General features: G+C 41.5%; 2 protein-coding genes across 3 annotated transcripts in view; one reads left to right on the forward strand and one right to left on the reverse strand.

Annotated features, from left to right (window-relative positions):
* DTWD2 (DTW domain containing 2) overlaps window positions 1–20514 on the reverse strand; it is a 253842-nt gene extending 233328 nt beyond the window's left edge. For both annotated transcript variants that reach the window (XM_039544396.1, XM_039544395.1), the window contains exon 1: window positions 20347–20514. In XM_039544396.1, coding sequence (XP_039400330.1) covers window positions 20347–20495 — 149 coding nt within the window. In that variant the 5' untranslated portion in view covers window positions 20496–20514. The remainder of the gene's footprint in view (window positions 1–20346) is intronic.
* Window positions 20477–27614, forward strand: part of DMXL1 (Dmx like 1) — a 152884-nt gene continuing 145746 nt past the window's right edge. The window contains exon 1 of the mRNA XM_039544393.1: window positions 20477–20590. The gene's annotated coding sequence lies outside the window, so the exon portion shown is untranslated. The remainder of the gene's footprint in view (window positions 20591–27614) is intronic.

Here is a 27614-nt window from a genome sequence, read left to right on the forward strand (position 1 = left end):
TCCGGTTGTTGATTTTTAATAAAAGAATTGTTTTGGTTTGAAAGCCATCTTTATTCCATTAACTGAAAGCAAATAGAGCCCTGCAAAGCAACAGGCAATTTTCTTAAACCTTCATAGTGCATCATCTGCACCAATCATAATCACCTCCTAGCAATACAAGCACTGCATTCCCGAGCACAGTAACAAATATCAGTGGATTTCCGCTTCAAATTGCTGCGTGAACGCATCCCTGATCGTTATGGCCCTGACTGTGCCCCTCTAATAGCCCTGGTCTCTGGCTGTTCAAATGCAGCCTCCAGACGCTGAGCCACAGCAGTCCAGCCTTGAGTGAAGTTTTCACCCTTCCCTTCACAGATATTATGGAGTGTACAGCACGTGGCTATAAGCATTAGAATATTGTCATCAGCCAAGTCCAGCCTCCCATATAGGCAGTGCCAGCAGGCTTTTAAACAGCCAAACACACTCTCAACAGTCATTCTGCACTTGCTCAGCCTGTTGTTGAACCACTCCTTGCTACTATCAAGGTGCTCCATGTATAGCTTCATAAGCCACTGCATTAAGGGGTTGGCAGGGTCTCCCAGGATCATAATGGGCAATTCAACTTCCCCTACGGTGATCTTCTGGTCCGAGAAGCAAGTCCCTACTTGCAGCTTCCTGAATAGGCCAGTGTTCCAAAAGATGCATGCGTCATGCACCTTTCCGGACCAGCTTGTGTTAATGGCCATGAAACACCCACAGTGATCCACAAGCACCTGATATTCTGTGTGGTTTTCCATAGAACTAATCATGATCCTTAACAAGTCAACAGCTTCAAAACTATGGCATGACAATAGCCATAATAAATTTGTCTCTCTATAGAACAATAAAGAAAACCTATTGCTGACCCGCAGCTGGTAAACATGATTGAGAATGAAAACTCCAAGTTTATTAATAATACCCCCACATAGAAAAATACCCCTTCCAATTAATGTACTTGGTGGGTAGGTGGTCTGGTGGCAGAACTGGAATATGTGTGCCATATATTGCCCCTCCGCAGTTAGGGATGCCTATTTGTGCAAAGCCATCTTCCACAGTGCAATCGCTAAGCACTTCTACAATGGAAGGGCAGCTCTCATTCTCGTGTCCTTGCACCGCAGTGCTGGAGCGAGCTCATCACACAGTCCCATGAATGGGGCTTTCCTCATCTGAAAATTCTGCAGCCACTGCTCATCATCCCAGATGTGCATGACGATGTGATCCCACCACTCAGTGCTTGTTTCCCCAAGCTCAAAAGTGGCGATCCACTGTGGTCAGCACCTCCATGAATGCCACAAGCAATCTTGTGTTGTATCTACTACGCGTGGCGAGATCAACGTCAAACTCTTCTTGCCTTTGCGGTTAAAGGAATAACTCCACTGCCACTCGTGACATGTTAGTGAGAGTGACCAGAATATTGGTCAACAGTGCAAGATCCATTCCTGCAGACCAAAGAGGCAGAGCACACAGTACACAAACCGTTGAAAGATGGCACCAAATACAGACGGAAGCACAGGAATTGCTGGGATGTGAAGCAACACATCATAGGGCATTGGGACAGGAGCCAGGATGCCCCACGACCCCCTCTGCCTTCCCACAACTCTTAGTGGCAGAAAAAGAAGAGATGCTCTGTGGGATAGCTGCCCAGAGTGCACTGCTCCGAATATCGCTGCAAGTGCTGCAAGTGCAAACACGCTATTGTGCAGGCAGCTGACAGTGTGAACACACAATAGCAGTTTCCCTTCAGCGCTCTCTGAATGGTGCTGTAACTGCTGGCAATGTAACTCTGCCAGTGTAGACATACCCTACATCTCTCACTGTATGGCATTTTCTCTAGCCCTCCAATCATCTTATGGCACTTTTCCACACCATCTCCAATTTTTCAACATCCTTTTTAAATGCTGACAACAGAATTGGCTGCAGTATTCTAGTATTAATTCCACACTAAAGTTGCCTGACCTCAAGCAAAGAGATGGAGTGAGAGTCCAACACTCAGGGCAGGTCTACACTACAGCCAGGATTGACGCTCTGAGATGGATCCACCAGCGGTCAATTTAGCAGGTCTAGTAAAGACCCACCAAATCGACTGCAGCTCGCTCTCCACTTGATCCTTGTACTCTACCCCTGACGAGAAGAGTAAGGTAAGTCATCGTCAACCCCCTGCGGTGTAAACCCCATGGTAACTTGACCTAAGATACGTCGACTCCAGCTACTTTATTCACGTAGCTGGAGTTGCGTAGTGTAGGTCGACTTACCGCAGTAGTGTAGTCATAGCTATAGTTTCTTCTTAAAGAGGCCACTATTCTTTAATCAGTAAGCTCTTCATTTCAGAAATCCCCTCCTGAACAATGGACATTGTCGTTTGTATGTATGTAAAAAAACAATGTTCATTAGAATGCATTACAAAAAATACTAGAAATTATTTGCAATTAAACAAAGATTACCATTTGAATATATGGATATAGGCCTCTGATTTGCTTTTTCATTACCATTACATAAAATAAAAAGTAAAATATGAAACCTATTCACGTGTATTATATTTATAAAAGTCAATAGTGGTTCTTTTATATGAACCATTTTCCTTTCTTTGAACCATTTCTTATGAACATGCCTTTCACGTTTAATCTCCATTGAAATATCCTTTCTGTCTGTCTCTCAATAAACTACACTCCCCGAGGCAAGGTTGCATTTGATGTAATTACAGAAGAAGCTGATCAAAGGGCACTGACATTACTTTAATTAACAAGATTAGTCACTGCTGCAGTTCTTCCCTGCTGCTGTGATGTTACTCGCCAGTAGTTATCCACAGCCAAGGGATGTGGCTATCCAATGGCCTGATAACTTTTTTATGCCAGCAGATCAAAACAGTTACTAGCCAAATTGATGAGGCACAGAATAAGTGGCCTAAAAAAGTCACAACTCATAAATCTAATCATGCTATAACAGAAATGAATGAATTCCTTAGAAACTTAGCTCAGCAAAAATAAGCAATGATCTGGCTCCTGGGATTTCTAGTTAATCTAAACTAATATTCCAAGCTACTAACATACTTTGTTAGTGTTAATATAGGCTAAAGCAGGGGTCGGCAACCTTTCACAAATGGTGTGCCGAGTCTTCATTTATTCACTCTGATTTAAGGTTTTGCGTGCCAGTAATACATTTGAACGTTTTTAGAAGGTCTCTTTCTATAAAAGTCTATAATATGTAACTAAACTATTGTTGTATGTAAAGTAAATAAGGTTTTTAAAATGTTTAAGAAGCTTCATTTAAAATTAAATTAAAATGCAGAGCCCCCGGACTGGTGGCCAGGACCCAGGCAGTGTGAGTGCCACTGAAAATCAGCTTGTGTGCTGCTTTTGGCACGGGTGCCATAGGCTGCCTACCCCTGGGCTAAAGAAACAAGGGCATCTGAGAAATTAACTATTACAGATACTATTATCACAAGCTATAGAAGACAAACAACCTGACACTAATTTACCCGTATTTGCACTGAGCCTTGCGTGTTTTCATGCCAAAGTGGGCTACCGGGAGGTGGGGGTGAGGGGATGGAGATCATCAACTATTCTCAAAACAGTCTGAACTTTAAAGGGGATGGGAAGGACACCATGGCTTTCAGTCACAGTTAGCCCTGGGCAGCGCACACACACCAAACAAAGCACCAGCATAGCTTGCAGTCTTATCCTTGGAAAACAAGGAGAACTATGACTATATGCTCAATGACCTGCGATTATTACAGGATCAGTCAACAAGCACCTTGCACTTCGTTTATTACCTTATAAAGGTTTTATTTTAAGATTTTGTCAATGTTGATACCCTCAAAGTTGGCTGTTAAGAATGGTCATTGTTTCTTTGCACTCCATAAATGTGTTTTTTTGAAAATTGTAGTATATTTATTGTGTCACCAAACAAATATCAGAGACCAAAGTAAAATCCCTCCCACCAAATTTATATCAGGAGTTTATAAATCCACGTTCAAGCCAAGTACTGAAAACAGTACACAAAAGCAGCACACTGCAATACTATAGCACACTGTCAGTGGTTTTTTAAGACCTGATTCAGCCATACGGCTCCTTGATGGGCTCTTGTAATGTCCCTGGTGTCTGGCTGTTCAAAATCAGCAGTTTGTCCATTTCATCACTCCACCCTACTAGTAATGCTTCCACTTTAGCTTCACAAATATTACTTGATACACAAGAAGAAGCAATACTAGGAATATTTGCCTCACAGATATCCAGTGTAGTCATGAGGCATTGCTAGAGTTCTTTCAACCTACCAAACACGCATTCAACAGTCATCCTGTACCAGTTTGGACAGTAGTTAAATCTTTCCATGGTGCTGTTCAGGTGCCATGTACAGTTTCATGATCCAAGCAAGCAAGCAGCCACATTCCTCCAAATCACTACTGGCATTTCAACCTCACTAATGTGAATGTGCCAGTCCAGGAAGAATGTCTTTCGGAAGTCCTGTATTCTTAAAGTTGCACACATCATGCATCTTCCCTGACCAGCACAGTTAGTGAAACAGCCTGGTGATCTCCCAGTGTTTGCATAACCATGGAAAAGTACCCTTCCTGTTTAGGTACTCAGACACAAGGTGGGCATGGAAGAAGGATCTGATTATGCAACCTATTGCCCCATCAGTTTGGGAAGCTCACTTTTTTTCAAACTCTCTATTATTTGCTGCACATTACCCAAAGTCACAATCATTTGAAGCAGGACACACTTAATGGCCTTGCACTCCTGGATGACAGCCACCCCCCACAGGTGATTTTTCCAACCCTGAATTGACTGCCCACCAACCACTAGCAGTCTCCAGTTGCAAACTTTCAGGATGTGATTGCCACCTGTTTTTCTATTGTCCAGCAGCTCTCATTCTGGTATCACTGCACTGAAGGGAAAAGATCCAGGAACTTGGCATTCTGGATGCAAAAGTTCTGAAGCCACTGCTGATCGTCCCAGCTGCAAACCCACCAGGCCACAGGCTGAAAAACACCATTCCACCCTGTGGAGCTGGTCAATATATGCCTGTAACACAACGTAATTTTTATTCACTATCTGCATCATCCATTCCTTCTCCTCCTCAGTTGTCTCAGCAGCTTCGTTACAGCACCACCATAATCCTTGAAGTGGTAGTCACTGAAGTTCTGCAAATACAGAAAAATTGTGCACCTTGTCTCTAAAACAGCCACCAGCGCTGCACTTAGCTGTGCTAGATCTCTTAGTCTAATGGATAGAACAAAAAGGCAGCATGAGGGGCTACAGGCATTTTAAAAAATGGCACAAAAGTTACGGAATAGAGGAAAGGGAATTTGTGGGAACTAGTCCCTGAGCTCCCATAATTTGCTGGACACAGTCTAGTTCCCACAATGCACTGCAAAAGTCTCCCACAAGGCAGAATAGTGGCCCAGGGATACTGGAATGCCTACACATGTTGCATCACATCTTTCGCCAACACAACATCTCACTATGAGGACGTGCAGCACCGACAAGAGCGGCCAAGTGTGCACTCTCTCTAGCAACACTGGCAGCTGTAAGTAGACAAAAGTTCAGTTGGCGAATCTTGCTAATGTAGACATGGCCCCAGAAGAGCTACCCTGGTGGTAGAAACAATAGGGAATTTTAGGGAAAAAGTAGCATAGAAAACAGTCTACAAAGCAAATAGAATGCCAGTGGTTCCATGGCAGTTGAAGGACAATTGGCCAGAAATAAGAGCGAAAGCAGCATGCGTAACACGTGTGCTGCTCATCCATTAATAAGTGCTGATGTTGGAAGGGATCAGAAATGAGAACCATTTGGGAAGTGTTACGTTCTGACACAGGGGTAAAAAAGGGTGAATACCACCCAATAAATTCTGTAGAAACCAGTCACTGTCAACAGAAGAAAGAGACTGAGTGCACTCCTCTGATGAGAATTAAAATTGGTGAGCAGAACCAAAGTTGAAGATGGGAGGGATAGCTCAGTGGTTTGAGCATTGGCCTCCTTAACCCAGGGTTGTAAGTTCAATCCTTGAGGGGGCCACTTAGAGAGCTAGGGCAAAAATTAGTACTTGGTCCTGCTAGTGAAGGCAGGGGGCTGGACTCAATGACCTTTCAGTGTCCCTTCCAGTTCTATGATCTAGATAAGCACTTTTGCTCCTGGATATAAAGAGCTTCACAATAATTTACAGAAAGGGATTACAGGAGTTAATATATATAGGAAATATATAGATAAGAGGAATATTATGATGATTCTTAACATCTGGCAGTGGAAGGACTTTGAAATAAAACATACTTGGGAAAATTAAGATTTAGATACTATTGCAAGAGAAAATGGACATTTTAAGGTTTTAAAACATGGATTATTGAATAGAAATATCAATAAAAAGAATAAAGGGGCTTTCCACAAAATTTACAAATTCCTATATGATATTTTCCTAACCAAAGGATGCATGTAAGCATGCCCTGTGGTATAGTAGGAAAGACCAAGATTACAGAGGTCTTACTCTGTAATCATCCCTATTTTCCTCCAAAAAGTTTCTTAGTAAAATATTGCAAAGCACTGATAAGAATTTGTAAACTGGCCCTACTCATTAGGGACTTAATTAGGAAACAGAAAAAAACATTTACCTCATGCCATGCAGAAGTCTATTCCCACTACCCAACATATGATTAGCCACTACATTAATTCTCTACGGCAAATTGGCTTTCTCTCATGAATTATGAATTAGCTACTTCAAAGAATAAACTCTTTTTCCTTTTTAAAACTGACAATCTTGCAGAACAAATTTAATAATTTTCTCTTGGTGATATAATGATCTTGATTTACATGAAAACAAACTTTAGGATCATTTCACACTTTTAAAGTCACAGTTATGAGTCAGTACTAGATGAGCTGAGACACCACTGGTCCAAACTAGTTTTGGGTATTCTCTGGTTTATCAAATCAAAATCCCACACTGCCCATATGAACTGTGTACTTTGCATATACAGTATTCTGTCATTCCTGGAAGCTCAAAACTAATGAGACAGACCCAAAAAGTCATGAGGGTTTTTTTTTTTGTTTTTGTTTGTTTTTTAAAAGATTAAATTATGTTTAGGTCTGTTTTCCAATTCTTCCCTCTCCCCACCCCCAACGCATATGTGACAGAAACAATGCTTCAAACGCTTGCAAATTTATACTAAGTAAGGCAATTTCGGCCCCGGTGGCAGAAGCTCTCACTACAAGACTCAGTGAAGACCAGGACATCACTGTGCTAGTCCCTGTCTGGAAGAGTTTACAATCTACAGCAAAACATAGTGGTGCATTTAATGTGGTCACTGAACTTGTTTCGTATGGGGCTACCAAACATTCATTAGATGGGAACAACTATTAATCCCTATTGAGCTGGACTTGATTCGAATTGGTGATCTACATGTCAGAGGCAACCTAACTGATTAGCGTACCCCAGGCATCCACCCATACAATAGCTAGTGTTACACCTTCTACTATAGGGGTCCAAAAAAAACCCAAACAAACAAAAAGTCTCTCTCATTTGGAGGATTTCCAAAAAGGACTGTTTCAAATGTGTATTTTTTATTAATCTAGCATGACGTTGACAGTGAAGTTTACCTGGGAAACTGAAGTTTGCCTTCTTACTGGCAAGGTAGACTTTGGGTAATAATCAGGTTCAGGTTGCATGTTGTTCTTATGCTGCTTTTATGTGGAAAAAGCAACTCAAATTTAATTGTGGTGCCTCTAAGGTGCATCTCCCACATATTCACCAGGGCCTGACTCCTGTAACTGGAGCCAGGTGGATGAAAAAGTCCACATGCACATACAACCACAGGATCAAAGCATTAAGATCTTAATTCTCTGCATGCTGTAAAGTCCTTCCCATCATTATATTAGGAAAGTCAGCCAAAAATTAAAATGTACTTTTAAAATATATCTACTCTGTCAGCTGCTGATGTGCAGATTACTCTCTGGTTGGAAGCAGCAAAGAATCCTGTGGCACCTTATAGACTAACAGATGTTTTGCAGCATGAGCTTTCGTGGGTGAATACCCACTTCTTCGGATGCAAGCAGTCATCTGGTTGGCACAGTATTGACACCTTCTTGGGCTACATCCATTGGAGAACTACTGTAACAAGTACAAGATGAACACTGCCTAGTGATATCTGAAGGGAACTGGAAAACTGGCTCAATAATGCCAAGGTTAAGTACTTCTAAAAGCAGCTGAGTTTTTTTTACCCCCACCATTTTATTATTGTCACCAGACTAACTTATCACATAATTAGTTTGTGCTCCATCTGCAGACCTCAGGTGCGCCAATGTCTCATTATTAGTCTACAATTTTGCCAAGCTGAACTCCTCTTTATTATGCTTAACTCTTTCCTACTGCTTTTGAACTGAGGCCCATGAATGACAGCATTAAAGAGCCTCTCATCAATAACTAGATGTTGATGTTTATTTATCTCACAAAAGAGGTTTATTAGAATTTAGTTGAATTTATTTTCTTCTGTAACTGTTGCACAATATAACAATGCCTTTATTTCACAAGATGCAAGTGTTTTAGTATCAATATTAAAAGTTCAAAAAATACTAAATACATTTCTAGCTCACATTTTAAACATATGGACTCCTCCAAATCCCACCAATTGCAACTAAGTATTTCTATTGCATTCCTGCTATAATTATCATGCAGTGTTCCTATTATGAGAAGAAACTGTATAATACTGTAATAAAAACACACATTTTTTTTTAATTTTTTTTTTTGGTCTAAAACCCTCTACTGGCCACAGAATCTAGCTTTAAAGCAATCTGAAAATTTTGCTAGGGTTAAAAAGAGGCCTTGTGACATGCACAGACACAAATGACAAGGCAAAAACCTAAGCCAATTGCAGAGTTCTATTTCTCATTCACTATGTTGGCAAGGGAAGGCAGCAGTGACATGGTTATGTGATCACATTGAGGGTACAAATGACTAACTTTACAGAACCCTAGCTGATTCTGAGATACCAAGGGAAACCCATCAAAGCTTTCTCACATGGATGTAAAATTATCAAGGCCATAAAAAAAAAAAAAAAGCTTTCTCTAGCTTCAAAAAGGAAAAGAAAATAGTCTCTTTCCAAGCATCAGATGTTAAGTGACAGGGTGCACAACAGGGGAAGAAAGAGTGTTCCTCCTTTTAATCACCACCTGGCGTACAGGCCACCACAGAAGGAGGCAGGATCATAGCCCTATTCTCACCTCTGTACTAGCCATCAGAGCGAACTATCCAGAGAAAGGGATACACTTGCCCCTCATCATGACTGACAGGGAGCTCTAGGAAGCATCATGGAACAGTGATTCCCAGTGCTCCTAATAGGCCAATACAGATCTGCACCTCCCTGAAATGGGGAAGGAATTACTGCAACAATCTGATTATAAGGTTTTTTGTTTGCTGCTCCAGAACTTGTTAAAATTCTAATGAACAAATCTATTTATGTTATACCTGCTCAGCCTCTTCCTTGATTAATGTTTCTTGGTGCTGCTGAAAATCTACTCTGCCTTTTTAAAGGCTTTTGAACTTTTTGCAACTATCGAAATTGACATATATGACCAGACAAATATAATGTTTGACATTTGGCAGCTCCAGTGTGTATATGGAAAACTTACTTTTAACATCTGGCTGAAATCACGAGGGCAATTTAACAAAAAATATTGCTGTCACATGAAAAATAATTCTAAAATTATAAATAATTTGTTTTAAAAGGTTTTTCTTTTTGCTGCACCATCAAAAATCAAAGACAATAAAAACTTTTTCTTCAGGGCTAGAGTAGCTCAACTAGTCATCCTGTTTCTATTTCTTTTTTAATATTTCCAATGAGAACATAATGCTAAAGAAGTGTGCAAGATGTTATTTAAAATATTATACTCTACAGCAGAGGTGGCCAAACTACAGCCCGTGGGTCACATCCTGCCCTCCAGCCTGTTTAATCTGGCCCTTGAGCTCCCACTGGAGAGCGGGGTCTGGGGCATTCCCTGCTCCCATGCTCCAGCTGGGGAACAGGGTCGGAGACTGCTCCACAAGTGCATGCCAAGGCTCCCGGAAGCAGCAGCATGTCCCACCTCCAGCACCTATGCTTAGAGGTAGCAAGGGGGCTCCACACGCTGCCCCCACCCCAAGTGCCACCCCTGCAGCTCCCATTGGCCAGGAACTGCGGCTAATGGGAACTGCAGGGGTGGTGCCTGTGGATGGGGCAGCACATGGAGCCATCTGGCCACACCTCCACACAGGCGCTGGAGGGGGACGGGAGACATGCCGCTGCTTCCAAGAGCTGCTTGAGGTAAGCGCCTCCCGGAGCCTGCACCCCTGACCCCCTCCTGTGCCCCAACCTCTTTCCCCAGCCCAGAGCCCACTCCACTCCCCATTTCTGGCTCAACCCCAGAGCCTGCATACCCAGCCAGTGCCTACCCCCCCCAACCCAATTTTGTGAGCATTCATGGCCCACCATACAATTTCCATACCTAGATGTGGCCCTCGGGCCAAAAAGTTTGCCCACACCTGCTCAACAGGCTATTAAGTCATTTGCTTAAAATTATGAACCACAGAGGAGTCTCTGTATCAACAGCTGCGCGCGCACACACACAAAACTTAAAAACTGGAGTCACTGATACAGAAGTATTACTTTCAGTGATGGCAGAATTGTTGTGAATTTAGAGCAGCTAGGATGAGTACCTACATCTCACATTTTAAGAAGAAGAAAAAAAAATCAGAGGTTCTGAAGCAATTTGGATACTTAAGATTTTTTTCTAAATAATTAAAGCAAATTTGTTAAAATTCATGTTTAAGTTAAGTATTTATTTGAAAACAAGTTCATAAAGTTCAGTAATGTGCCATCAGGAAACTGCAGACATCTTTGTGCTCAGGAAAAGTCTGCTGCCTCTCCACACTTAGTTTTTCATCAAAAAACTAGCAGAAGATGTCATATTCATTATCGATACTATTGACCACACTACATTCTTCCCAAGCTATACAGCATGCAGGGGTGTTGTGTATTATCTTTCTTCACCAATAGGTCAGTTATCTTCATCTAGATGAAGAGCCTTCATCAAGCACATGGATAAAGTATAGTATACCAAAACACTGTTGTATAGTTACAATGATCATACCATAGATTGATCATTTCAGATTTAGTTTTTCTTACAACAGCCATCCTTTAAAGTATAAATGTTTTATCACAACTACGGCTCTTGATTAACCGTAAACTCACGCAATAAACTCAAATTGCAATAAAAAAAAACAGCAATTAATTGCACTGTTAATAAATTTCAATTGGAATTCTATTGTTTAACTATTTTGCAGCATGTTTTTCTACATTTTCAAACATTGATTTCAATTACAAAGATACAAAGTGTACAGTGCCCACTTTATATTACAAATATTTTCACTGTAAAATGATAAATAGTATTTTTCAGTTTATCTCATACAAGTACTGTACTGCAATCTCTATCATGAAAGTGCAATTTACAAATGTAGTTTTTTAATTAAATAACTGCACTCAAAAACAAAACAGGGTGGATAAAAATCAATGATTTTAAAAAAATAAAAAAATCAGATTTTTTTGATAACATGCTTTTTGAGGAAAAAACCTATCTAAAGATCATTTTAATTAGGATGCATTATAGCTCAAATATATCTCATCATGGAATAGGGACTATAAATTCTAATTCTATACTATGAGACAATATATTCATGTAATGTTTAAGAAAAGTTTTGTAAATGAGTTCCAATAGTTCATAGATTAGGGACCCCAATCTTATGGGGCTCCAGGGGCTTCTGTATAGATTATTTAGGTTAATCTTTCTATCTACCCAATGGGACTCAGTGCTCAGTCTAGAAGATACCATCAGAGATGCTTAGTTCTCAAATTGTGGATTTGTCTCTCCAGAGATAACATGCTTGTTAACAGCAAACATGTAAGTAAATACATAAATACAATAAAATATAGAGGTGAGAAATAACAGACCTCAACTCTATTATCCCTCTGCAAATTTGTGTACAACGAGACAATCCCCTACCTCTCTCAAAGTGAAAAGTTTCAAAAAGCTCAATGAATAGAAGATTGTTGGGGGCGGAATAGATCTGGACAAGGAGAAGAAGTCTAGAGATAAATGTGAGAAGGGAGGGACAGGCAGTAGAAACAAAAGTGAAACTGTTTGAGCAGCATATTCCAGAAGTCTTGAGGTCTTTCTGGGTGTAGCCTTCATTGATTTGAGATCTACCATATCATTCTCTCACTAGAAGGGAAAACCTATAATGGCAGCAAGCCATGAAAGAGACCCAGTTTGGGAATATTTTAATGAAGGTCCTTTATCTGTGGGTAAGATAGACATGTGTGCAAAATGCAAACAGTGCAACAAAGAAATGCAAGACCTGGTTGCCCAGATGAAACATCATGAGACGTGTTCCTTCTCAGGAGGAAGTTGCTTGAAGATGATAAAAGGAACATGTCTGAACATGCAGGATCTTCAGGTTGGTAAACTTTTTTAGTTCATACTTCTTTCTTAAGGAATGCCAGTCTTCCTTCTGGACTAGTCTTGAATTCTCATGTTTGAGCAAGAAATATAGTTGTTACTCTATGGTACTATCATTTTAGATGCAGTTGTGATAAAAAATAAGTAGCTGAAATAGGCAGATCTTCCTTTTACAATTTCACCTTTAAAGTAGTACTGAGTGTCCGTGAATGCAATGAGTAATACTAAATGAGCAGTATGGTATAATAATTAAATAACTGCCTGGACTTAACATACGGGATTTTGAAGACTATACACCTTCAAGATCACCATCATCACTATCAATGATAGTGTTTCAGTCACATCACATATGTCACATAGCCACAGTATATCACCTGCAGCAAAAAGAAGAAAAAAATCTCCATCATCCAGAAACAACCACAGATGAGTTTGTGATAAGAACCAGCAGATTACAAAAAGAAGTAATTGATTAAAAATTGCCCGGTTTGTTTATGCAACAAACTCTCCTTTCCATACGATTGAGAACTCACACTTCATTAACAGGGTTCAGTCATTAAGACCAGGATACAGTCCACCTAACAGAGCAGATGTCACGGGCAAATTGCTGTGAAAAGTGTATGAAAGAGAAATTGTGCAGTGTGCAAAAGGTAGATAATGCTGTTTTATTTTTGAATGCAGGTTTTTTTGTACATAATTCTACATTTGTTAAACTTTCATGATAAAGAGATTGTACTATAGTACTTGTATTAGGTGACTTGAAAAGTACTATTTCATTTGTTTTTTTACAGTGCAAATATTTGTAATAAAAAATAAATAAAGTGACCACTGTACACTTTGTAATCTGTGTTGTAATGGAAATCGATATATTTGAAAATGTAGAAAATGTCCAAAAATATTTAAATAAATGGTATTCTATTATTAATAGTGTGATTAATCACAACTTAACTGCTTAGCAGCCCTAATCACAACACACAGTATGACTATTATAAAAAGTAGCAATGGCCGTCTTAAAAATGTCTTTCACAACAGCAAGAATTATTACTCCTAGTCCCGCAAACATACAAAGATACCTAGGACTGCTTTCACGGATTGCTAGACCTCAATTCACAAGCACACAATTAACACATGAACACAGATCTATTATACATGATATCCCAGATAATTTAAGTTTTCCTTGGTTAAAATCATAGGGCCTGTTCCTGCATATACTTCTCATGCACAATTCCCTTTGAAGTTTATGGAAGAACTGTGCACATAGCATTTACAGACCTTTAACCAAGATCTGTGCCAACAAATTGCTATATATTGCTTTATGTCATCCTCTTTTATATGACCAACAGCCTTTTTTAAAGCAGCATACTACATTTAGGGAACAGTGATGCACTAGTGTACATAAGAGCACCATTTCCTAACCCTAACGTTGCTCAAAGATTAGAATGCTAAAATATCTGCATGGTCTCATGTAGAAGATTAGGGTTGAAAGAAACATCAGGAGGTCTCAAATTGAAATTGTGCTTAAATATTAAGCACAATTTCAAAGGGGAATATTGTTTGTTTCTTTTATTATAGCTATCAAGATGACATAGAAATTAAATTGGATCTACATTTCCTGATTACAGTTAAAAAAAAAACACCACAGAAAAACAAAAACTGTTGCTAAGCAGGTTGTTTAAATCTTCAGAAAAAAAATATTTAAAAATGACAAAGCAATTGCTACTCAGCAATCACCAAAAAATTAAAAATATATATGCGAGGAAATCACATCTAAATGTTAAACTCTTTCAAGTTGATTAAACAAAGGGGCCGGATGGTGGGGGTAGTGAGGGAAATCAATAGCTGTCTGTTACTTTCCATTTTGTTAGAATTAGCAGTCAGTTCTATTAACTATTTCTTGAGACACTTGCTAGACTTACTGACAGTACTTTATATTAATACAAAATAGATAACCTGTATTTTTAAAAAGGGACAGGCTCCAGAGAGCAGCACTCATGTCAATTACAATCATCTGGCTGCTCATTGGACTAGAACTGGCAGAGGGGTGGCATAACAGGCAAGTTCACATTGTATTAACCATGCATCCATGATCCCAGCTAATCCACTATTCTAGTTTAATTGATGGCTTACCCAGTCAGAACCCCATAGGCATGTTTTAAAACAAGGCATACATGTTTTCAATTGAGTTATATTTTGAGCCTATAACAAGCTTAGATAGCTTCTCTGACCAAAACATATGCTTGGTTGAGTAGGCATTGTAAAAATCAGTTTGTGAACTGGCATCAAAACAACATACAAGAAACCAATAATCCACTAACCTAGAACAGATTTTAATCATCATCTCATATTAAGATCATAAAGATCTGTGATGTCCACTGACATAGACTATATCTATTATTAATATACCAGTATTCTATGCAGTTTGCATGTATATATCTTATATTTTCATTTTTTAAATAAAGTACATATCTAGCCCTGTTTGTGAAGATGGTATTCTATATGTAGACTGACTGTAGGTTGTCTTCCTGAATCTAAAGCCAAGTAGCTCCAGTGATTACTCCTGCTTTTCACTTAGATTTCAATTATTGTGTATTTTATTTCTGTAAGTGTTCTTAGCTATGGCCTTGTCTATACACAAACATTGGAGTGTTTTAAATAAATCTGTTTCTGAATGGTTTAGTGAAAATACCTTGCCTAAAAATGCTTAAATAAGTTTGAGCAATATATAGTTTACTTTTAAATTAGTGTAACTTGTTTGTAAATAAGGCCTATGTTTGATAAGCACATTTTATAAATCTAAACAAATCTATTTGTACGAAAAATACACCATGAGGCATTAGATGGCAGTATTATATCATTATTAACAACACCACCAGGAATAATTGAAGATTTCTCCCCAATCAATGGATTAAAGTGACTTCAAAACATTCTATTAACTTAGAGGTATTGGAAGTGATTTTGAAGAGTTACTCCTGAGGGCATTCTGCATCAACAAATTAAAAATTCTGTGCACAATATTTTAAAATCCTGCAAATTTTGTCATATAAATATGGAGGCTCCAGCATAGCATTGGGGAGCACGGGCAACTGCCTGCACAGAGGTAGAAGATCACTCTGCAGCTTCTCCCCACCCCCCCAGACATGGCTCAGCAGCGAGGCTGCACCCAACTCTGACACAGCACAAGGATCGAGTCTCCCCCAAACAGCACCCCAAGGCCCTCTCCCTACATGCCAGGTGCACCAGGTGTGGGCAGGCAGGCTCAGCCTGGCAGGATCCAAGTGAGGAGGGACTTAGTGTGGGGGGATCCAGGTGTGCATTGAGAAGCTTCTGTGTGGGGCAATCTGGGTGCGGGAGGCGATCTGCTTGCACAGGGGCTTGTTGAGTGGTTCTGGGTGCAATGGTAATGGGGCTCTGCAAAGGGGGCCCAAGTGGGAGGGTCTGGTATGAGGGGCTCTGAATGCATGGGCGTTGGGTGGATGAGGGAGAAGCTCCCCGTACAGTGATCCCTCCCCCTGCAGCTGAGGAGCGATGGGTAGGGAGTCTGCAGAGCTTCCTGTAGCCTGGGGAGAAATCTGAGGGTGAGTCTGATGCCATGCAGAGGAAGTCCCATCCTCCCCAGCCCAGCCAGACCTAGCAGCTGAGCCCAATGCAGGGTAGGAGCCATCAGCTGGGTCTTCCCGTGCCTTGCCCCACATTGATTTACTTCTCGGCCAGTTGCCCTAGGAACCCAAAACATACTGCTGGGGAGGGTGGCATGACTGCTTTTGTGATTTCCCTTAGCTTCCCTGTCAGAGAGTCATTTTTCTGTGGGGAAGCAAAGAAATCTGCAGAGGACATGAATTCTGCACTTGTGCAGTGGTGCAGAATTCCCCCAGAAGTAAAGAATACACTATAATTCAAAAGCATACAGAACACAAGACAAACTGACTTCTGACTACAGAAAGATTTTCCAATACTGTTGATATAAGGATGAGTGCTTATAACTCAAACCACTGAATAAATATTAACTATCATTTCACCACCGAGAGTTAAATATTTAATCATGCTCATCTCACAATTGTAAAATCTGCTGTGAAAGTGTTCTTAAAACGAATATGTGCTGAGTCACCATCCAAGACTGCTATAACATGAAATATATAGCAGAATCCCAGGTAAAACAGAACAAGAGACATAATTCTCCCCTAAGGAGTTCAGTTGCAAATTTAATTAAGGCATTTTTTTAAACGAGTATCATCAGCATAGAAGTATGGCCAAATGGTGGCCAAAGCATGAAGGGGCATACAAATGTTTAGCATATCTGGCACGTAAATTCCTTGCAACACCAGCTACTAAAAGTGCAATGTGAATGCCTGTTCTCACTTTCAGGTGACATTATAAATAAGAAGCAGTCAGCAGTATCTCCCGTAAAGGTAAACAAACTTGTTTGTCTTAGCAATTAGCTGAACAAGAAGTAGGACTGAGTGGACTTGTAGGCTCTGAAGTTTTCCTTTTTTTTTTTGTTACTCAAAAACAAAAAAAATCTACATTTGTAAGTTACACTTTCATGATAAAGAGATTGTACTACAGTACTTGTCTGAGGTGAAATGAAAAATACTATTTCTTTTGTTTATCATTCTTACAGTGCAAATGTTTATAATAAAAATAATAATATAAAGTGAGCATGGTACACTTGGTATTCTGTGTTGTAATAGAAATCAATATATTTGAAAATGTAGAAAAAATCCAAAAATATTTAATAAAATTGCAGTTGATATTTTATTAACCATGTGTTTAATAGAGTTGTTAAGCCAACTTAAGTCTCCTTGTAGACAGCCCAAGGTCAACAGAAGAAATCTTCCATCAACCTACCTATTTCCTCTTGGGGAAGTGGACTGCCTATACCAATAGGAGAACCCCTCCCATCACAATAGTGCAGCCATGCTGCTGTAGCATTTTAATCAGACATACCCTGTGATATGAACTGAAGAGACAGCAAGCAGGTGTGCAGAGAGAAAGAGGGAAAAGTGTTGGGTGGGAGCTCAAGCAAGTTTGGCAATATTGGCCGGAATCAACTCAAAAGATAATTCTAAACACACCAGGGCAACAAAAAAAAGTGTTTAAGATTTTTTTAAAATATCAGTTCACATTAAGAAAACAAGTTACCGTATATACTCATTCATTAGCCCATTCATTTATAAGCCGACCCCCCCATGATGATTAGGTAAAAATAGCAAAAACTGTATGACCTTTGAGGTGGTGGAATCTCCTTAGAGGTAAAAATAAATAATAAAAATAATAATAATTGGAGATATACCAATCTCCTGGAACTGGAAGGGACCCTGAAAGGTCATCAAGTCCAGCCCCCTGCCTTCACTAGCAGGACCAAGTACTGAATTTTGCCCCAGATCCCTAAGTGGCCCCCTCAAGGATTGAACTCACAACCCTGGGTTTAGCAGGCCAAACCACTGAGCTATCCCTCCCCGTGGTTTTTAAGGACAGGCTTGACAAAGCCCTGGCTGGGATGATTTAGTTGGGATTGGTCCTGCTTTGAGCAGGGGGTTGGACTAGATGACCTCCTGAGGTCCCTTCCAACCCTGATAGTCTATGATTCTATATTTCAGGGGTTGGCAAATTTTGACTCCCAGAAGTCGGAGTAAACAGCTGGCGGGTTGGGACATTTTGTTTACTTGGAGCATCTGCAGGCATGGAGCCCCTCAGCTCCCTGTGGCCGCGGTTCGCCGTTCCCAGCCAATGGGAGCTGCGGGAATGGTGAACCGTTGCCACAGGGAGCCAAGTGGCTCCATGCCTGCAGACGCTCCAAGTAAACAAAATGACAATGTATTAGGGCTTGGCTACACTTACAAATTTGCAGCGCTGCAGCAGGGTGTGAAAACACACCCTCTGCAGCGCTGCAAATTGCGGCGCTACAAAGCGCCAGTGTAATCAAAGCCCCAGCGCTGGGAGCCGCGCTCCCAGCGCTGTCCGTTAGTCCCCACAGGGAGCTGGAGTACGGACAGCGCTGGGAGAGTTTTCTCCCAGCGCTGGCGCTTTGACTACACTTAGCGCTTCAAAGCGCTGCCGCGGCCAGCGCTGCCGCGGCAGCGCTTTGAAGTTTAAGTGTAGCCATAGCCGTATATTCAATTCAGTGATTCCATAGAGTTTAAAATAATCAAATTTTAGTGTAGACCTGTTTATAAGTCGACCCCCGCTCTTTGATGCGTCACTTTTACCAAAAATATTTGGCTTATGAACGAGTAGTATACACGGTAATTAAAAATATCAGTGTTTCTTTAAAGGGAAATCCAAGTAAAGGACACTGAGACAGGGGTAACAAGATAATGCAAGAACAAGACAAAGTGATAACAGCAAGAACTACTAAATAGAAGAATCAAGGTTCGCTGCACTAATCCAGACTTCACACAAACTAAGTTCTGCCAAGTCTTTTTTTTTTTTTAAATGTCATTCCGTTATTTTTCTACTGACACCAGGTTATTTTCTGACTTTACTATATGAGCCACCGATTTAGAACTTAATGGCTTTGGGGCAATCCTGCACATTTACATACACTGAACATGAAGCATGCACATAAGTGCATGCAGGATTGGGGCTTTAAGGTCCTAGTCACAGCTGTTCAGCATCTGCTGGATACTACTTGGGTAAACTGATCAAAATCAGGAGAGCACAGGTTGGTAGAAATGACCACTCAAGGTAACTAAACTGTTTTTCCTAGGAATATGTACATAAACTTAAAACCCAAGTTGTGGAGCTAGAATATTGTGCTTTGTTACCACATGATGATTACCTCTTCTGGTCACTCCCTCTGGGGCTCCTGGCATTGGTCACTGCAGGAAGACAGGTTATTGGGCTAGATAGGCCTTTGGTCTGACCCAGTATGGCTGTTCTTATGTACTATTTGGTACTGAGCTTTCTGGCTCATAGTTACCAGCAGGACTGTAGCAGGTGGGGGTTATAATGCTATTGCTGTAATTTCAACTATATATGCACATATAAGAGTTTGGCCTGTAATACTGATTAATACTGTCTCATTATTTCCTTGTACCTGCCCATCCATCTGTATCCACACATCTCCCTCTGTGGAAAGGCTAAGGCAGGGATTCTCAAACTAGGGGTCAGGACCCCACAAGGTTATTACGTGGGGGGTCACAAGCTGACAGCCTCAACCCCAAGCCCCACTTTACCTCTAGCAATTATAATGGTTTTAAATATATAAAAAGTGTTTTTGATTTGTAAGGAGGGGTCGCACTCAGAGGCTTGCTATGTGAAAGGGGTCACCAGTACAAAAGTTTGAGAATCACTAGGCTCAAGGAACATACATAACAAAAATGCAGCCCCCTCACCTACTGCACCAGTGGAAGGTGTGGAGATGCTTAGGTGAATCCTGTGGTGTACAGCCTGTACAGCTCAACGTGCTTTACAAAGGAGATAAGCATATCATTCCTCCCCCGCCCCCGGTTTTTTAGAGAAGGGAAAAGTGAAGCAGGGAGAGGGGAAGTGACTTGGCCAAGGTCAGGCACTGGCAGAGCTGCAGCCCCCTCCCCAGCAGCTGAAGTCCGCTCCTTAAGCGAACACACGCATGCGGCTGGTGGCTCCGCAGAGACACTTGCACCTGCAACCCCCGCCCTGGCTCGGCTCAGCTCCGCTCCCCTCCCCCCGACTCAGGACTCCCGAAGGGACGTCCCGGCGGAGCCCCGCGCCCGAGGCGGACCCGGCGGAGCTCCGCGCTGCGGCCCGTGCGCGATGCGAGCAGAGCTGGGCGCAGACAGCGGCTCGTGTCCTCGCGCTTCCCCCTCCACAACGGCAGGGGGCGCAGCCGCCAGGCCCCGCTGCCCGGCTCAGGCTGACCCCGCGCCCCGCTCCTCACCTGCAGCGCCCGCACTCCGCCCGCCTCACGCAGCGCTCCACGGGCAGCTCCCACAGACCCTCGCAGCCGCCATCTTCCTGCCCCGCTGCTGCCTCCACGGGCCCTTCCGCCGCGCCCGGCTCCTCGCTCCCAGTCGCTGCCGTCTCCATTTCGCCGCCGGCTCGGCAGAGCCGCTGCCATGGGGGAGGCAGCCGCCAGGTGGCGCTAAGAGGCCGCGAAAGGCGGCGGTCGGTTAGGAGACTGGGTAAGGCCGCGGGGCTCCGTCACGTACGGGGGGGGTGTCAGGCGCCTATCGCGGGACCGCCCCCGGGCTGCTCAACCAATCACAAAGCCAGATAGGGTCACTATTCCCGCCTTGGGGCGGGAGCCGGTAATCCCGGGGATCCCGGTGCGGAGATGCCAGCCGAGAAGGGGGTTGGGCGCTGCGCAGCCCCCTCCAGTTGCGCCAGAGGCGAGCCCGGGGGCAGGTTCCCGTGCAGCATCTGCGAGGCCGGGATACGCTGTTAGCAAGCCGCGTGTGAGCGCCGGGCGTTGCTGTCGCGCCCCCTACAGTGAAACTGACCAGACATCCTGGCAGGTGTGCGTATCCGTATAGGCCCAGAGTTACTCCGGATTAACTGGTTCCGGAGACAGGCTGCTTTATTCTGCGTTAGTTTAATTCGCTTTGTTATTCATTTGTGTTAGCGTAATCTACAACTGGGGCTAATTCAAAGCTGACTTTATTTTAGCATTTATATGTAGGCAAACATACATACGTCTGCATCTGTGCTATAGCATTTTCTGGTAGAGACTGTAGTGCAGGCATACCCTATGTGCAAATCTTTGCAGGATCAGGCCATTAGTGAAAAGTATATGGGGGGTGGTGGTAATTAATTTTTGATAAATTCAGCTTATTGTTAAAAGTTAAGGAACTTTATAATAGTCATAAGATGATGAAAGACAAACACTTTTAATAAAACAACACCTTCAAAAGATGAGCCTTGGAACTTAAATCATAACTCTGCTAGACACTAAAAGTAATGGATTTTTTTAAAAGATACTGGCTTTTTGGCTCATTACAACAATCTAACCCACTACCCTTATTCCTATGACTGCAGAGGTGGTTACTACCAATGTCACCTGGAATGATTGCTTGCAATGTGTGTTAATTCATATACCCCTATCTGTTCCACCCTTGTATTTTTCTGAGACACTCTGAATACCTTTCCCAGACCTGAAGAAGAGCTCTTTCTCTATCTCTTGTCTCTTTCACCAACTGAAGTCAGTCCCAAAAAAAATTACCTCATTCACCTTGTCTCTAATTATAATATGACATTTAAATTGATAGTGCCCCCTTTAAAGTGCCTCATAAAGCTTTTATGGTATCAAGTGTCATTCCCCAGGTGCCACTCTTTGGCTGTAAATACATTCAGATTTTTTCCACACCTTTATTTTTTCAGTGGTAGTAGCTGTACCTCATTATTAAATATGAACTAAAATGCTTTTTTACCTGCAAGACAAAACTCAGGGATGTGTGTTTCTAAGATTAGCACTAGTCCAGAATGATTAGTATTTTTACATTAAAGATGACACACAAAATCCACAGGGCAAACATAGGTATTTGTTTAGTAGAAAAATGCTAAATATTTCTCTTTAAATTATAAATTAAAATGAAGCAGTCTTTTATGAATGCATAAGGTGGTTAGATTATGGCTGCTTAGGGAACCATAACTTTGAATTTCCTGAGTTCTGTGCATTTACAATTAGTTTAACAGTTACATTTATTAAGGCCCTGATCCTGCAAATACATTTGAGTGCCTTTACTCATGTATAGCGTGACCAGATGTCCTATTTTTAAAGGGACAGTCCCATTTTTGGGGACTTTTTCTTATATAGGCGCTTATTACCCCCCACGCCCTGTTCTGTTTTTTCACAGTTGCTATCTGGTAACCCTACTCATGTAAGAAGTCCCGTGTGTAAAGTTACTTAAACAATTGTTTTAGAATTGGAGGCTCCTGTTTTGCATTTCATTTTCACTAAAAGAACTCTCTGATATACTGCATTGTTAACTTTCATTTGCATCTTTTGGCAGCTGAGCAATTTGTTGATAGCAGTTTTTCATGCGAGACTTCCCTTTTCTAAGGTTTTGCATTGTCACATGTTTAGTGACTAGCCAGAATATCATTCTCACATGGAAAGTCCACTAATTGTGCTGGAAACTACCCTTTTTCTCCCCCACACATTCTCCTCTGCATTTATCTCTAAACCCTCTCTTTCTCTGTGTGCTTAACAACTACTAAGCCTGCAATTACTGAAAACCCCCTTTTGTTACCACTGGTACTCAAAAGGGAGGTCCCAAATGAGACATTCAGAGTAGATATGCATTTAAGAGGTGGAGGGTAGCATTTAGGAGGATAACCATATATATAAATTCAGAGTGAAGTGGGAAATGATCCAGCATTATGTTTTATCAGCCTGACTGTGAATAGTTGTTTTCCTGACTCACTGCCCAAGCCACAGGTTAACAGCAGCTGGTTGGATACTCACCAATGTACGCCACTTGGTTAATAAAACAAATATCTGCATAGTTTCCTTTTTTTCTTTTCTTTTTACAGATAACTGTATATCTGAACACAGACTTCCTGTTCAGTTATCCACCTGGCTTCAGATTTATAGTTCCATGACCTACAGAAATGTTTAGCAAAAGAGAGCAGTGGTTCTCAAACTTTTGTACTGGTGACCCCTTTCACATAACAAGCCTCTGAGTGCGATCCCCCCATATCAATTAAAAACACTTTTTTATATATTTAACACCATTATAAATGCTGGAGACAAAGCAGGGTTTGGGGTCCCAACCTCCAGTTTGAGAACCCATGAGTTAGAGTTTTCTGCTGCAGTGATCAGCTAATGAAGCAGAGATTATGGGTAGTCTAGAGCCTCCAGGCATCCCTTCCTCAACTACTTGTCAGAAACTTTTGCTGTAGAAGCGGTTGCCACCCCACCCTTACCGTGGTCTCCCATAATATATTTTTATTGTATTTTTAATTTTATATATTGCTCCTCTTGTAGATGACATATAGAAACTTTATAGGAAAACAGTCAGAAAATCAGTCAGTAATTCTGGCAGTGAGGCTCATAAGGCAATAATTAACCGCCTTGACTCAATCCAATTTCTGTTTGTTTTTTTAATATATATATATATATATAAAAGAGACCAACAAATTTAATTTAACATCATTCTAAGTAGACAGTATTTCTGTGTCTATGAGATATAGTTACAGATTCTTTTTGTGTTACTTGTCAGTGCTACTTGTCAGAAGAGCTCCCATGAGAGTTGAGAAATAAAAACCCTAGATTTAAAGAGTCCCCTTCACTTCCAACTGATTGGACAGACTGACATAGCATTTAACTGTGAGTGCAGTTACTACTTTTCCTTAAAGTGAGGCAATGAGGCTCCTGTACAAAGTTACAGTCAATCTCTTTCTTCTCTTCCCTGCCACAAAAAAAAAGACTAAGGGTGAAATCCTTTCCACAAGGTAGTCAAGGGGAGTTTTGCTATTGACTTCACTGGAGCCAGGATTTCACCCTGAGTGTCTGTTTAATCACAACTCAACTTCCGTTAGTTAAGGGAGCATTTGTTCTGCACTGTTTTTGCCTAACCACTAGTTTGTGGGCTTAGTGATTCATAGAGAGCTAGCTGCTGCTATGGTGTTGGCTCTTCTTGTTTTCTTTCTTAATATTACTTTTGCATGTGATCAGTTATTGTATTCTATTGTGAGGGAATATGTGTGAAGAAGCCTATCTGATCATGAATGGGCAGGGAGGTGTCTGTGAGACAATCTCACTACTACGATGTATGGTTCATTCTCTGAAAAAGTTTGAGAACCTCAGTTTGACACTACTAAACATGTATTTAAATATAATTTAAATTAACATGATTTTTGAGAGGTCCTTCAAAAATAAAACCAGAACCTTTCTTCTGTGTGACTGAAGAGTGCATTGTTAACAGAAAATTAACAATGTTTAACAGTATTGTTGTCGAGTACTAAACATGACAAATAAAATGCCAACTTCTTTCAGAGCTGCTTGATTGTCATTCACGTAAATGAGTTTGTTCCAGTTAAGGAATGACTCATTAAAGTAATGTTCATTAATAACTACAAATTACTAATTGTGCATATGTAAATAAAAAATAATTAATAAAGGTGTTCACTTCCTACTGTATTAACTTCAAGAACATTGTCATCATTTATGGTCCTTTTTTAGAAATAGTTTTGATTACAAAATAGACAGCAGATTATTTCAAATGTTCCTCTGACTTTCTTTTCCTGACACATTCTTTCTGAACTGTTAGTAGAAGCTAATCTTCAACCTCAGGTGAAATGTACTAATGCAAAACTTACATGAAAGTAACAAACTTTGGTACTGCTTTTTGATAATTTGCTAGTTTGCTAAATGTCACTGGCAGTAACTCCCTGCCATTGATAGTTTTGCTGCATGTATCAGAGTCTTGGCAGTGGGAGTAGATAAAACTACTGTATGTAAAACATAATACATATGAAGTGTTGGCCTTTCCCCTTTACTGCTATTCAGATATTTGGGTAAATGTTTTGCATTAAGTCTCTTTAAATGGGCAAAGGGAGAGAAAATGTGCTGACCACAACTGAATGAGGGGTGTCCTTGTCCAGCGGGCCAGAAGAAAAGGAGTTGTAAGGGGGTCTCCTCTGTAATTGAGTAGCAGAGGTGGGAGGAAGGAGAAAACTTAACTAAACCAAGCAGGAAGGAACAGAAAATGGCTGGACCATTTGGGGAGCACTGCTCTTTCTGGTGCCCTCAGCAGGGTGAGTATTTATACCTTGGGCAGTTGGGTCACAGAAACTCCCTCAAGATTGTCACTAGATGAGCTGGGATACTACTGAGAACAAACCCCCTGCCAGAAGAGGCTTCCCTCCACTACTGTCTTGCTGAGTTGGACACTATAGTCAGTTTCAGCACAGACCCAGGGGTTGGGCCACACCTCTCTGCAGTTCACTGAAACTGAGATCTACTCAGCTCAGGGGCTTCTTAGTTAACAGGGACTTTCCCAGCACCCAGTAGTCAGTCTTTCTGGGAGCCTAAACCCTGAATAGATTCCGTTTTACTCTATGTAAAGCTTATACAGGGTAAACTCATAAACTGTCCGCCCTCTATAACACTGATAGAGAGATATGCACAGCTGTTTGCTCCCCCAGGTATTAATTACTTACTCTGGGTCATTTAGTAAGCAAAAGTGATTTTATTAAGTATAACAAGTAGGATTTAAGTGGTTCCAAATAATAACAGACAGAACAAAGTAAGTTATCAAGAAAAATGAAACCAAACACGCAAGTCTAAGCCTAATATATTAAGAAACTGCATACGGGTAAATCTCACCCTAGAGATGTTCCAGTAAGCTTCTTTCACAGACTGGACTCCTTCCTAGTCTGGGTCCAGCAATCACTCACACCCCCGTAGTTACTGTCCTTTGTTCCAGTTTCTTTCAGGCATCTCTTGGGGGTAGAGAGGCCATCTCTTAAGCCAGCTGAAGACAAAATGGAGGGGTTTCTAAGGCCTTCTATAGTCTCTCTCTTGTGGGCAGAAACCCCTTTGTTCTTCTGTGCAAAGTCACAGCAACAAGATGGAGTTTGTAGCCACCTGGGCAAGTCACATGTCCATGAATGATTCCACTTTTTGCAGGCCGATGCCATTGTTTACATATTAGTAGGCCAGTCCTCGCCCACAAACAACCTGAAGCATATTCTCACCAGCAACTGCACACCGCACCATAGTAACTCTAGCTCAGGAACAATCCATGCAACAAACCTCAATGCCAACTCTGCCCACATATCTACACCAGTGACACCATCACAGGACCTAACCAGATCAGCCACACCATCACCGGTTCATTCACCTGCACGTCCACCAATGTAACATATGCCATCATATGCCAGCAATGCCCCTCTGCTATGTACATTGGCCAAACTGGACAGTCTCTACGGAAAAGGATAAATGGACACAAATCAGATATTAGGAATGGCAATATACAAAAACCTTGTAGGAGAACACTTCAACCTCCCTGGCCACACAATAGCAGATCTTAAGGTGGCCATCCTGCAGCAAAAAAACTTCAGGACCAGACTTCAAAGAGAAACTGCTGAGCTTCAGTTCATCTGCAAATTTGACACCATCAGCTCAGGATTAAACAAAGACTGTGAATGGCTTGCCAACTACAGAACCAGTTTATCCTCCCTTGGTTTTCACACCTCAACTGCTAGAACAGGGCCTCATCCTCCCTGATTGAACTAACCTCGTTATCTCTAGCTTGCTTCTTGCTTGCATATATATACCTGCCCCTGGAAATTTCCACTACTTGCATCCGATGAAGTGGGTATTCACCCACGAAAGCTCATGTTCCAAAATGTCTGTTAGTCTATAAGGTGTCTATAAGGTGCCACTGGATTCTTTGCTGCTATATTAGTTTGAAAGTTCCCAGGAAAGCTCAGATGTGGATTGGCATCTCCCAAAGTCCATTGTCAGTTTAGTGTTTCTTGATTGGGCACTTACTGAAAATAGTCCTTTCTCAAGAAGTTGACCAAATGCTTCACTGAGGCTACTTAGAATCAAACACATTGAGATACAAGTACATAGCCAATATTCATAACTTCAACTACAAAAATAATACACACATACAGACAGAACAATCATAATCAGCAAACTACAACCTTTCCACAGACACCCCACTTGACCTCTTCTGTACAAGACCTGGTGCAACCATAGGACCCCGGTTGCAACAATGATCTATACGGTCACAGTTCATGTCAACAAAGTCACACCATAGAAGACCTCTATCACAGCAGTCAGCCTGGCAAAGGGTGTAAAGCAGTGGAAAGGGACTTGTCTCCCAGTTTGGTAACCCAGCATGTGAACATGTTTAGTTTCTTAGACCCAGTCTATGTAGGGTTGACAGCCCTCCAGTATTGGCCTGGAGTCTCCCAGAATTGGCATCAATCTCCCAGTTGTTATGCTACAAAGCACATGGGATCTTTTATAGAGGAGAAGGCAAAAACGCCGCATTTATTGAGAATACAGCAGTTAGCATATGCTTTTTAGTCATACACATACACACACACACATAAAGACGCACAGAGTCCTGCCAGTTGATGTTTATAGTTACCAGTCCAGAGTCTGGATCAATCTAGTGGCCAGCCAGATTGGTCGCAGAGGGAAGCCGGGCTCTTTCGGTCGCAATCCGATGCTCCTGGAGTGTGGCA

Source organism: Mauremys reevesii, linkage group 6, assembly GCF_016161935.1.
Source record: "Mauremys reevesii isolate NIE-2019 linkage group 6, ASM1616193v1, whole genome shotgun sequence".
Lineage (NCBI taxonomy): Eukaryota > Metazoa > Chordata > Testudines > Geoemydidae > Mauremys > Mauremys reevesii.